This window comes from Vanessa cardui, chromosome 3, assembly GCF_905220365.1.
Source record: "Vanessa cardui chromosome 3, ilVanCard2.1, whole genome shotgun sequence".
NCBI lineage: Eukaryota > Metazoa > Arthropoda > Insecta > Lepidoptera > Nymphalidae > Vanessa > Vanessa cardui.
In genome coordinates, this window is record NC_061125.1 from 290,599 (window position 1) to 302,339 (window position 11,741).

At 36.9% G+C, this 11,741-nt stretch overlaps 2 protein-coding genes across 5 annotated transcripts in view; one reads left to right on the forward strand and one right to left on the reverse strand.

Annotated features, from left to right (window-relative positions):
- Positions 1 to 1,241: 1,241 nt before the first annotated feature.
- Positions 1,242 to 11,741, reverse strand: part of LOC124543625 (cathepsin L-like) — a 113,303-nt gene continuing 102,803 nt past the window's right edge. For 2 of the 4 annotated variants that reach the window (XM_047121884.1, XM_047121881.1), the window contains exons 3-6: positions 4,177 to 4,339; positions 2,732 to 2,937; positions 2,469 to 2,667; positions 1,242 to 1,532 (exon numbers count right to left, since the gene is read on the reverse strand). In XM_047121884.1, coding sequence (XP_046977840.1) covers positions 1,371 to 1,532; positions 2,469 to 2,667; positions 2,732 to 2,937; positions 4,177 to 4,339 — 730 coding nt within the window. In that variant the 3' untranslated portion in view covers positions 1,242 to 1,370. Of the gene's footprint in view, positions 1,533 to 2,468; positions 2,668 to 2,731; positions 2,938 to 4,176; positions 4,340 to 6,473; positions 6,677 to 6,881; positions 6,984 to 7,422; positions 7,733 to 11,741 lie in introns of those variants that run through there. The other 2 variants (XM_047121880.1, XM_047121879.1) reach the window with 2 other exon arrangements.
- Positions 8,449 to 11,152, forward strand: LOC124543624 (probable ATP-dependent RNA helicase DDX10). Its single transcript, XM_047121878.1, has 3 exons — positions 8,449 to 8,638; positions 8,718 to 10,882; positions 10,963 to 11,152. Exons 1-3 carry the CDS (start codon positions 8,516 to 8,518, stop codon positions 11,108 to 11,110), a joined length of 2,436 nt encoding a protein of 811 aa, XP_046977834.1. The 5' UTR covers positions 8,449 to 8,515; the 3' UTR covers positions 11,111 to 11,152.

Sequence of the window (11,741 nt, forward strand, 5' to 3'; positions counted from 1 at the left end):
CATTAGGTTGTTTGTTAAAATTTTTGATAACCGACACCTATTCTAATAAATAAAGAAGGAAAATATGTTTGTTTGTTTTATGGTGTAATCTAGAGAACTAAAGAACTAATTAAAACAAATGTTCATTAATCTTGAACTATATTGGCTATAAATCATATTTATATCATGAACATTAGCGGAGTTATGACGACGGTTGTCAAGTAATTAATTTGCACACGCTGTTAGTGTATTGTAGTCGGTCTTCAATAATTCTAAACAAGTCCTGTGCGCGGTACTTTTTTTTTTTTTTTTTGCTTTGCTACTAATTTTACTTGATATTTGTAAGGATAGTATCGTAAAATTCCGTTGAGCTTGTGTAGAATTGAATATTTTGTACTTAGTTTATTATTGGCAGGGTTATTAATATAATCACGGTAGCATGCGTAAGCGATCCCGTGGCGTCCGCCGAAAGACGGAGAGGGTACCGCTGGTTTTTTAGTGGGTAAACCCGGTGTGCTTGGGCGTATTCGGCGTTCAGGGCTCCGGGGAGTCCCACACACCCCCCCACATTCCATCACGTGGGGGAAGCGCGTAAAGCGTTTTTCCAGCGAGAAAAAAAAAAGGGTTATTAATATAAATTGTATAAAACAAAGTTTTAATCTCCACTTACTTCTCACCCATCCAACAGACATCGATTGATTGACGAATGATTTTGATTATTTATAGAATGAGCCATAAATAAGGAAACCTTCCCATAAATGGGGAAATCTTCATCATTAGTTACATCAAGACAAAGTATCTACTATAAAATTGTAGTTTTTAAAAAGGCAAGTAGTAAAAACCGCGACTGTGCGTCTTCAAAGTTACACTCATTGTAACAATTTTTATCTATTACAGACTAAATTTCAAAAGTGCTTGTAAAGTCCTACTCGAATAAGGCATATTTTAATTTTATTAAAAATAATATATTTAACAAGTGTAGTGTATTGTAATCATTCGCTGCAAAACGGACCCTCGGACGAATAAAATTTTGATCTCGGCAACTAGTCATCCAAATTTGAATCTTTAAGCTGAAAATTGTCTGATCTTTAGAACAACAGAATAACGATACTCGTGATTTTTTATATTTATATCTACCACTTTAATTAGTCTTATAAAACTGAATATAACTCCTTAACATATTTCTGCTAAGCGAACGAATCATCATCACAACGAAAAAAACATTTCTGTTCAATATTTCAACCAGAAAAGGAAACACATAGTTTTTTATAAAATATTTATTATCTATGTTTTTTATTCTATATCACATGAATTAATGAGAAATAAAAACTTTATTGAATATGTTTGACTTAAAATACAAAGTTAGCGCTAGGAATGCGACGGCTTCACGCTCACACGAGCGGGTAGGAGGCGGCGGATGCGATCCCGCAATGGTTGTCGCGGTTGCGCGCCATCTTGATGTAGCCGAGCTCGCCCCACGAGCGGCCCCAAGAGTTCTTCACGAGCCAGTAGTCGCCGCCGTCCTCGTCCGTGCCGTAACCCACCACCAGAACCTACCCCGAACGGTGACACTCCACTATTACTACGGCCTATTTACACTATAGTTTGTTCGCGTTAAGAATGCAGTGAGTTGTCATTGTTTACCGGCTTTACTCCGCCCCCTGACCAATCAAATCTTTTTTAACAGCAGGGTGAAGGTGTATGCATATTTGTGTTAAAATTCCAACAAATGATATTTGTTTTAAAGACTAAGTATAATTAATTTAAAAAATACACATTATAATAAAAAATCGAATCGGGGTGAATAATCAACAAAATTCTTAACACTATATACAATCGTTTGCGAATCTTGCCATCGCGATGTAGAAATTTACATATTTTGACATAACGTCATCTAGTAGCTATAGGTTACATTTATTATTACGTGTACAGCTTGAATAAATTAAATATAAATATATAAATAAACAATATTTAAATTATAAAAATAAAAATATCAGTTAATAATTAATTAAATGTGAACTTGACTTTGTAATTTGAAAAGATTTGATTGGTCAAAGGGGGCGGAGTCAGGCCGGTAAAGAATGACAACTCACTGCATTCTTAACGCGAACAGACTATAGTTGCGAGTTAAAATCTAGTGGATCTCAGTGAGGCCAATCGATCAATCCAAATCGTTGTAATGAGTTTAACTGTCCAGGCACGGTAACGCGACACGCTGGGCGGCGTTGGCGTGTAACGTGACCTGCCATTGTCACTGATAAGCCAGCTGATTTGTAATGAATCAGCCCGTCAGCGCCCGTTCGAGATACAACAGAGCAATAACTTGTTTATTTCATTAGATTACTTTTTAACAGATATCATGCATCGACCTGAGTGACATTTAGATACGATGCTCACACTGCAAAACCGCATGACGCCACACAGTAACATGACTATCATCATAATATTATGCGCTAGTCGTTCTGTAAGACTAGAGCGAGCCGACTCACCCCGTGGTCGAGGTTGCTGGAGGAGCAGTTCTCATCGTAGTAGACCCCGGTGGCGTAGAGCTGGAAGGACTCCTGGCTGGCGTCGATGGCGACGGAGACGGGCCCCACGGTGGCCACGGCCTGCTTCAGCTTCTCCTCGTCACCCTCGGGCACGTCCACGAAGCCCACGTCGTCGGCGCCCACGTTCTTGGGGTTGTACCTGCAACGGGAGCGGTCAGCGGCTGGACGGGCCGGAGGCGACGGCGCCCTCGGGCCGGCCCCACCTGCACTTGTCGTCGACGGCCTCGTAGGGGTAGGTCTTCTCCATGTCGATGCCGCGGTTGTCGCGGATGTACTTGAAGGCGTTGTCCATGAGGCCGCCGTTGCAGCCGTTGTTCCCGTAGGCGCCCGAGCAGTCGATGAGGTTCTGCTCCGACAGCGACACCAGGAAGCCGCTCTTGCGGAAGTGCTGCGCCTCCAGCGCGCCCGTCTGCGGACCGACGCCGTTACAGCAGCCGTTCGGACCGCAATAATACAACAACAACAACAACAGCCTGTAGATTCTTACTGCTGGGCTAGAGGCCTCCTCTCCCTTTGAGGAGAAGGTTTGGAACATATTCCACCACGCTGTTCCAATGCGGGTTGGAATACACATGTGGCAGAATTTCTATGAAATTTGTCACATGCAAGTTTCCTCACGATGTTTTCCTTCACCGCTGAGCACGAGATGAATTATAAAGACAAATTAACCACATGAATCAACGGTGCTTGCCTGGGTTTGAACCCGCAATCATCTGTTAAGATGCACGCGTTCTAACCACTGGGCCATCTCGACTCTCGACCGCAATAATTACAAAATTATTTTTAACGCTTCATTACATTATATAGAAATCAAAAAATTAACAAAAATATCATCAATATATTTTTTAAGCTTTAATATCTCCGGAAAATGAAATTTACATGATTCAAACGGGTCCGTTAAAACCACTTGCTGCCAATCAATCCAATTGTTTCAAAAATAAAGCATAAACCTTTCCCACGCTTGACGCGTGTATTTGCTCACGACCGCGTGAGAGATCGTTGTGCGAACGTATATGTATGTTCGCATGTACGTCTGTAGGGCTTCGAGGCGTCAACAGAAGATACTAATAATCTCATTAGAAAACCTACGCTGAATAATCTCTTGACAAAATATTACGAGAACTTTACTAGAATTCGTGCTGCGGCGCGAAGCCCTAGGCCGCCGGCCGTCGGATCCGATTTCCATGAAAATGTTTCAACGATGTTATCGTTGCAGATGGAATTTGAAACTCAAATATAAAAGTTTATAAAGTGAATCAGAGTGACTCACTCGCGGGTGAATAATACATAATCGCATCACGCCCCTCGCGAGTAACAACAACACCACAGCGATATATACCGACAGTGATGGGCGATATGTTATGATTTATGGGAACATCATATTTTAATGACTGAGTCATCATTTACATCATGACATGTGGTAGAGTTACGGGACTCGTGTCGTACAAACTGACAAGAAGGTTCACATCCAACGCTAGGAGCGTTGCAGCCAAGTCATAGCTGATGCAATTACAACGTATGTTGCAACACAGTGAATATTGATGGGTATGGTGTTATGCAGCGTGTCACTGGAAGGGCTGCGTGTCGTGGGGTCGTGTGTGTGTGCGAGTGCGTGTGCGTGTGTGCGGGTGCGGGTGCGGATACTCACGGCACTGAAGGACCAGCAGGAGCCGCACTTGCCCTGGTCCTTGACGTCGGTGACGGCGCCCTGCGCGCGCCAGTCCACCTGCTCGGGCAGCGCCACGTTGGCGGGCGACAGGAACGTGGCGCCGCGCGAGTCGCGCCCCTTGCTGTACAGCTCCTTGTTGTGTCTGCCGGCGGACGACGACTTAGAGCCAAAGAGGCTAACAGCTTCCCGATATTGATACTGCTCTTATAATACGCGGGTGCAATGCTGATACTAAATATACTGCAGATTTTTTTTTTTACTTATTGTTTATGTATTATATACAAAAACATTCCTATTGAATCACTATCTATTTAAAAAACCGCATCAAAATCCAATGTGATTTTGTAATCATGTAAAATTACTTGGAATAATATTGTAGATAAACCTCATAGCAGATGTTATGCATAACATACTAGTTGAATTAAATACAAGCTATTTTCGCTTTGCGAAGTAGATTATATCCAGAAGAATCGGTAAGAGATTCAGTATTAACTCTTTCCCACTATTTTAAGTACAAAGTATGTCAATAAACACACATTAGATGTGTATTTATCCTGCTTGGAAATCAACACTGCTAAGTCCATTACTATTTTTATCATATTACTTTTAACACAATATGATATTACGATAAATAATATGCATTATTTGTCAATGTTTTTTGACATGAGCTTTAATTTTTTTTAATAATTGGCCTATAGGAGAGTCCCGTCCCCAGGAAGCGGAAACTACGTGTTATTTGTTAACCTATCCTCCTCGTATCCTTACAGCGATTCTAACCGCTTCATTCCGAAGGGAGTTTCGAGCTCCAAGATTATAAATAGACCGGATGAGACTTTTGCTGGATGGAAACAGTTTTAATATCTGACTAACTTTACTTTTTATCAGTGTTAATGCATTGTTTACATAGTCATAATTAGTTGTTTTCTTTTTGAACTATAAAATAACAAATAGTGCATTATCATAAATACCTTTAACATAAACAGGAATATCTTTTATATACATAACAAAAATAAATAAGACCCAAATTTGACGCTTGTTTAATTTTTCCAATCCATTGTTATAAAATTTTCAACGACATTAGCTGCTACGAAAAGTTTTATGTAAAATGAATAAACCGATACCAAACATCATTATGCAATTAATTATTTTAATCACTACTTCACAAGCATAAGGAAAATTATGAATCGTTTGCAAAGGAAAGGTCTTAGCAAACAGATATACCTAAATGTTTGCTTGAATGTACTATTAAAACTTGCAAATCATGTAATTACATCACGCAATAACTCATGTTTTCTGAAGTGCTTTAATGAGCGACCGATAATAGTCGTCAAGTCAATGTTTATGTTTAAACTAAATCAATCGCCGAGAAAAACGAGTTAAACTTAGGAGAGAGCGCCAAAAGCCGCCCAAGTCGTCAAGCAGCCATTGACCTTGCGCCCGTCATGTGTACTGGCTGCCGTGTAAAGAGATTTTTGCAAACTCGTTTGTTACAAAATATCTTACGAAGTACTTGCACATGTATTCAAACCGGATTCCAATAAACATCCGACATGGCCGCTCGAGAACAACTCATTATATCACATTATTTATCGCAATAAGGAAATCCTAAGTTTGTTAGTGTGTGTGTAGTAAACCTTAGTGTCTATGGTATTATCTGAGTACCTATGACATGTTAGTCAGCGCCAAAGGCTGCTCATACGTATAAATATAGTTATATAGAGTAATTAAAACGTACTAATACACAATTCTAATAGGTTTTAATCTTAGAAATTGGATAATTAGCGCACGTGAATAAATTCGCTTACTCGCGACCTACCTAAAACTTCGTCCTTCAATAACAAAATAAGGTCACGACGAGGAAAAAGAGACGACATTAATGACCAAGTTAGTTTCTCGGCGCGTCTTATCTACTCCCGAATCTGTTTGTTTAACTTCGATAAGAAAACAATAACACAAGCGACGCTAGCGGCGTGTATAGCGAGTTACGACGCAGTAGCGGCCAGCGGGACAGAGGTCGGAGACTTCGGATACAAACAAAGCGTTTTAAGGTCACCGGAACTATGTTTACGGATTCACATTACTTATCAATGGTGACAAAATATATTTATTCTCGGAGATAAGATATATGTCAACTAATTCGTATGATAAAACTAGGGATAATTAATTAAACGTAATACTAAAATAATATTTCTTTGTTTTACAAGGAGTATGTTTCAAGCCCCTATATAAGTTGTTATTGTTTCGATCGGGTTTGGCGTTACGTGACGCGTACTTACTTGGCAGTGCGGTTGAACCCGTTCATGGTGTGCACGAACTCGTGGTGCAGCATGTCGGCGTACTTGTTGGTGGCGAGGCGGTAGGACACCTGGCCGCGCTCGAAGCGCTGGTTGTGCTTCGCCACCTTGTGTTTGTTCTCAGCGTAGATCTTCATACGGAACCGTTCTTCGGTCTCGCTTTCGTATGATTTCTTGTGTTCAAGCTAAAGCAAACGACGGTTTCATATGTACAAAAAAATAGTCGGCTAGGCCCCAAAATACTAAGGCCTTAACATTTAATTTTAAGTAGAAAATCGATGGAAAAAATAATATACCTAATTATACAACTATTCGGCGTAAAATCAAAGAGATGGTAGATTACAACGGAATATTCAAGTAATACATATTCTATTACGTGATTTAGCTTACCTTGAAAGCGTTCCATTCCTCGCGGACGAGGTCGAAGAAGCTGACGGCGCTGGCCGCCGCCACCAACACCAACAGCACGGCCAGGCTCTTCATTGTCTTCATTAAAAATAATACGATTCTTCATATAAGTCTCGCGAACAAGATATTTGTAGATGTTTAAATATCGAGCTCCATTAAATAAAAATATATGGTACCTAAATATATTTGTAAAAACAAGGAATAGCTTTTTTTTCAATTAAATAGTTAAATAGGTTACACCTTTATAAAAACAAAGTAACCTATTACCTATGAAGAAAGACGCTTTGTAACAATATCTTAGTCTTAGTGGGTAATTTGGAAACTTAATTTTTACCTTGTAAATTAAGTTTCCAATTCCAAATTATTAATTATCGTTAACTGTTATGTATTTCTTAATGAATCAATCATTGCAAAAAATTATAAGAGTGACACACTAGGTATACATAACAAAGCACGCAATACAAAGAAATAGGTGTGGTGTGATTTATAAATCATAAAAAAATAATTAATTGTTTTGTCTTACCTTAACTATCGTAACTAAACTATGATCAGTTGGCGTAACTAATGTGAAGAACGAATAGACTGCAGCAGCAAAACGCGTTTATAAACTTCACATAAAATGCGAGAGGAAAATGCAAGTCAGACGTAGACGTGAGCTCTACTTGACTACGCCAGCTACATTAATTTACTTTTGTAAAATGTAAACAGCTTACTTTGTGTTTGTCGATTACTTGCTTTTTATACCGATCAACATTCAATTTCAATCTTGCATTCGTACGATTACGAAGTACGAACTAAATTGAACTAATCAACTTGATCTAAGGAACGAAATTACTTTAAAAACGAATGAATGAATGGACGTATTCACCACAGATAAAAAAATTTTTTAACTGTATTAATCTGTATTTGTATCATCATTTAGTAATTTATAAAAATCAATGATTCAAGTAATTCTTGTGTGGATTAAATGTATATTTTAAATAAATAAATAACAAGCTCAAATCTATTGCAGCGTCAACCATGGGAACTTATTTGCTCACTCACTTTTTAAAACCGGAACACAACAAGAATGTATGGTTAAGATATTTTTTTATAATGCTCTTATTTTAAAACACTATTTTAAACACCCTTATAAGAATGTTTGTAGAAATATATTTATTTACATAACTATTCTTAATTATATCTACACAAACAAAAATTAAAAATTATTACTATTTTCATCTAGAATGCCACCAGCATCCCGTTGAATCGCAAATCCGCGGCTCAATAAGAATAGAAGCATGGATGATAACAAGCCCTTTACTTATTTATATAATTAATAGAATCATGCCGCAAAAAGTCCATCTTTCGACACTCGTATCTTTGCTCAAAGCACAGTGGTGTTTCCAGTCGGAGACCTATTGATACTAAAACCTTATTTTACTATAAAAAAAATACATTTTACCTTCTATTGCCGCTGTAACATTTGTGATTTTTATTGAATTATAGAAATACTGAAATAATATAAAGCAACACTCTAATAAACGTCAATTGTCAATGTGAGACTGACAATTGACAATTGTTTCAAATCAAATTCGTGCATGTGGGAAAGTGAGTTTGTTATTATCGTATAAAATATGACTAAAGAAGGAGTAAAGAACAGTTTAAATAAAAAAAAGCACCGGCTTTTTAAGCCTAAAAAGAAAAAGAGTGTGGAAGAAGATGCAGCTATTCAATATTTGCAGGCGCAGTACGACAAGGTATGGTTTTTAAGTATGCTTAAATTTTATGTGATCATTTTTGTATGGATACTTCATGATATTTAAATTTAAATTTCAGATAGTTCCGGCTGAAATAAAATCATTTAAGGATTTTCCTTTGTCACAAAAGACTTTAAAAGGTCTTAAAGAAAACAATTTTTTTACTCCAACAGACATTCAAAGGCAAGCTATAGGTTATGCTTTGCAAGGTAAGGATATATTGGGAGCTGCTAAGACGGGCTCAGGGAAAACACTGGCTTTTTTGGTACCAATATTGGAAATATTATTCTGCAAAAAATGGACAAGGATGGATGGTGTTGGAGCCCTAGTCATATCACCAACTAGGGAGTTAGCTTATCAGATATATGAAACTCTAAGGAAAGTAGGCCACCTACATGATTTTTCTGCTGGTCTAATAATTGGTGGTCAAAATCTTAAATTTGAAAGGAAGAGAATGGATCAAATCAATATTCTCATATGTACTCCAGGACGTCTCTTGCAGCATATGGATGAGAATCCTCTATTTGACTGCAGTCAGCTGCAGATTCTGGTGCTAGATGAAGCTGACCGATGCCTGGACTTGGGTTTTGAAGCCACAATGAATGCTATAATAGAAAATTTGCCACCTAAGAGGCAAACACTATTATTTTCAGCTACCCAAACTAAATCTGTCAAAGATTTGGCAAGATTGAGCTTGTCTTTTCCTACATATGTGGCCCCTCATGAACAGGCTGCTACTGTTACTCCAGAGTCTCTGCAGCAGAGCTACATTGTTTGTGAAATAGACGAGAAGGTAGGCATTCTGTGGTCTTTCATTAGAAACCATCTTAAGCAAAAAGTGTTAGTATTTATGGCTACTTGCAAACAAGTAAAGTATACTTATGACTTATTTTGTAAATTAAGACCAGGAGTAAGTCTTCTTGCTCTTTATGGTACACTACATCAAGAGAAAAGAGAAAAAATCTATCAAGAATTCTGCAGAAAGTCAAATGTAATCCTATTTGCTACAGACTTAGCTTCCAGAGGGCTAGACTTTCCTAAAGTTAACTGGGTTATACAGTATGATTGTCCAGAAAATGTTGATACTTACATACATAGAGCTGGGCGTACTGCTCGTGGGGTGCTGGGCAAAGGTGAAGGGCTGCTGATGCTATTGCCACATGAGGAGAAAATCATTGAGGATCTTAATAAAAGTAAGATTCCTATAAATAAAATATCTGTGGATCCATCAAAGGTTATGTCACCTCAAAGAAAAATAGAAAGTCTACTTTCAGATAACATAGATCTCAAACAAACAGCACAACGAGCATTTGTCAATTATTTAAAATCTATTTATTTGATGAAGAATAAAGACATCTTTAATATTCACTTAATAGACACAGACGCCTATGCTAGATCATTAGGTCTAATTGTTCCACCGAGGATTCGATTTCTGCAGAAATATAATAAATCTGTGACAGGAACAAATGATCCAGATGCCACAAATATTGATAATGCAGTTGAAAAATTAAAAGCAAAAGCTACAAATGATGAAGGATCTGATCAGAGTGAGACTGAAGATATGAATGAGCTAGCAAGAGAAGTAAATAAAAAAATTAAAACAAAAAAAGAAATACCTAAATTTGATTTTCACAATGACAATGAAGATAGTGATGAAGATGGTTTCCTTCAAGTCAAAAAGAAAAATGTGCAAGTAGACATACCTTCGGTTCCAATTGATAGTAATAGAGAGTCAAAAAAGAATACTAAGCCTTTGACAAAGGCTGCAGTTGCTAAAAAAATACTTAAAAAGAAAATAAAAGTTAACACTATGGTGAAGTTTACAGAAGATGGTGAAGCAATAGAAGATGATAAAAGAGATGTAAAGTCTGATTTGGCTAAACAATTTGTAAATGAAAATGTCGGTGGCATAGACATTGAGAAAGCTAAGGAAGTTTTGCAAGAAGAAGATAAATTTGATAAAATGAGATTCAGAGAAAAAGTCAAAGCAAAACATAAGGAACAAAAACGGAAACTGAAAAATAAAAAAGATAATGAAGGAGAGAAAGACGACTTTGGTTCACAATCGGAGTCTGATGGACCTGATTTATCGTGGCTTCCAGATCCGGACAAAGTTTATGGAGCTAAGGACGATGAAGAAGACAACAGTAGTCATAGTAAAGAATCCAAGTCATTCAAAAATACTTCAGAAATTTACAGTTCATCAGAAAGTGATCAATCTGAGAGTAATGAAATATATCACAGGTTAGGTTAACAAAAATTAGTTTATTCATTATTGTTATTTATTTATTGGACTATTGTTTAATTTTATTTGTTATTTTCAGACCTACTAAGAGAAAGCTGCTAGAGAGTAAAGGCATACCACAAAAAAGTATAATTCCTCGCAAAGTGAAAAAGATTGAAGAGGTGTCAGCATCACTTTCGGTACAAGAGGCTGAGGCTCTTGCTATGCAATTGTTGCAGTCAAAATAATTCTAACAAATAGATTTTGTTGTTGTATTATAATGCTTATTATTTAAGTAAATAAACAATAATGTAAATTCACTGTTTTTTTATTAGAATTAAACATATGTATAAGACTTGTTTATTATTAATTTAATAATTGTTCATGTAAGGTTATAAATAAAATTGAATTAAATGGATTCTTTTAAATCTACCCTATCGGCACTATTTAATAAATATACGCCTAGACTAAATGTTGGTATGGCTACTGTAAGTATTATAACGCCACACTAGATACTTAGGCTCCTATTGAGAGCTAAATCAAATCAAAGGAAAGAAAAAAAGAGTTTGTCCTGCCCTATATTCTCGTAATGGTATAAGAGAATATCTACAAGGTCTCGAAATGGACCTAAGACCGACTCTAGCTACAAAACTTTATATAAAATATACATAACTATTATAAGAGTTACTCAATATGGGATATTTACTAGGTTTTTAATTATTTTAGTAAAAATCCCGTATTAAATAACTGCAATAATAAAAAAAATCTTATACATAACTATTATATACGATATATATAGTACCCTGCAGCCGTATGCTTGTAAATAAAAATAAGTGAATGAAGTAATTTTTCTGTTATAATTAAAATACTCCTACATAT

Coding starts and splice junctions, on each gene's coding strand:
- LOC124543624 (XM_047121878.1), top strand. CDS start 8,516: ATGACTAAAGAAGGAGTAAAGAACAGTTTAAATAAAAAAAAGCACCGG. Junction 8,639..8,717: donor TGCAGGCGCAGTACGACAAG/GTATGGTTTTTA, acceptor TTTAAATTTCAG/ATAGTTCCGGCTGAAATAAA. Junction 10,883..10,962: donor AGTAATGAAATATATCACAG/GTTAGGTTAACA, acceptor TGTTATTTTCAG/ACCTACTAAGAGAAAGCTGC.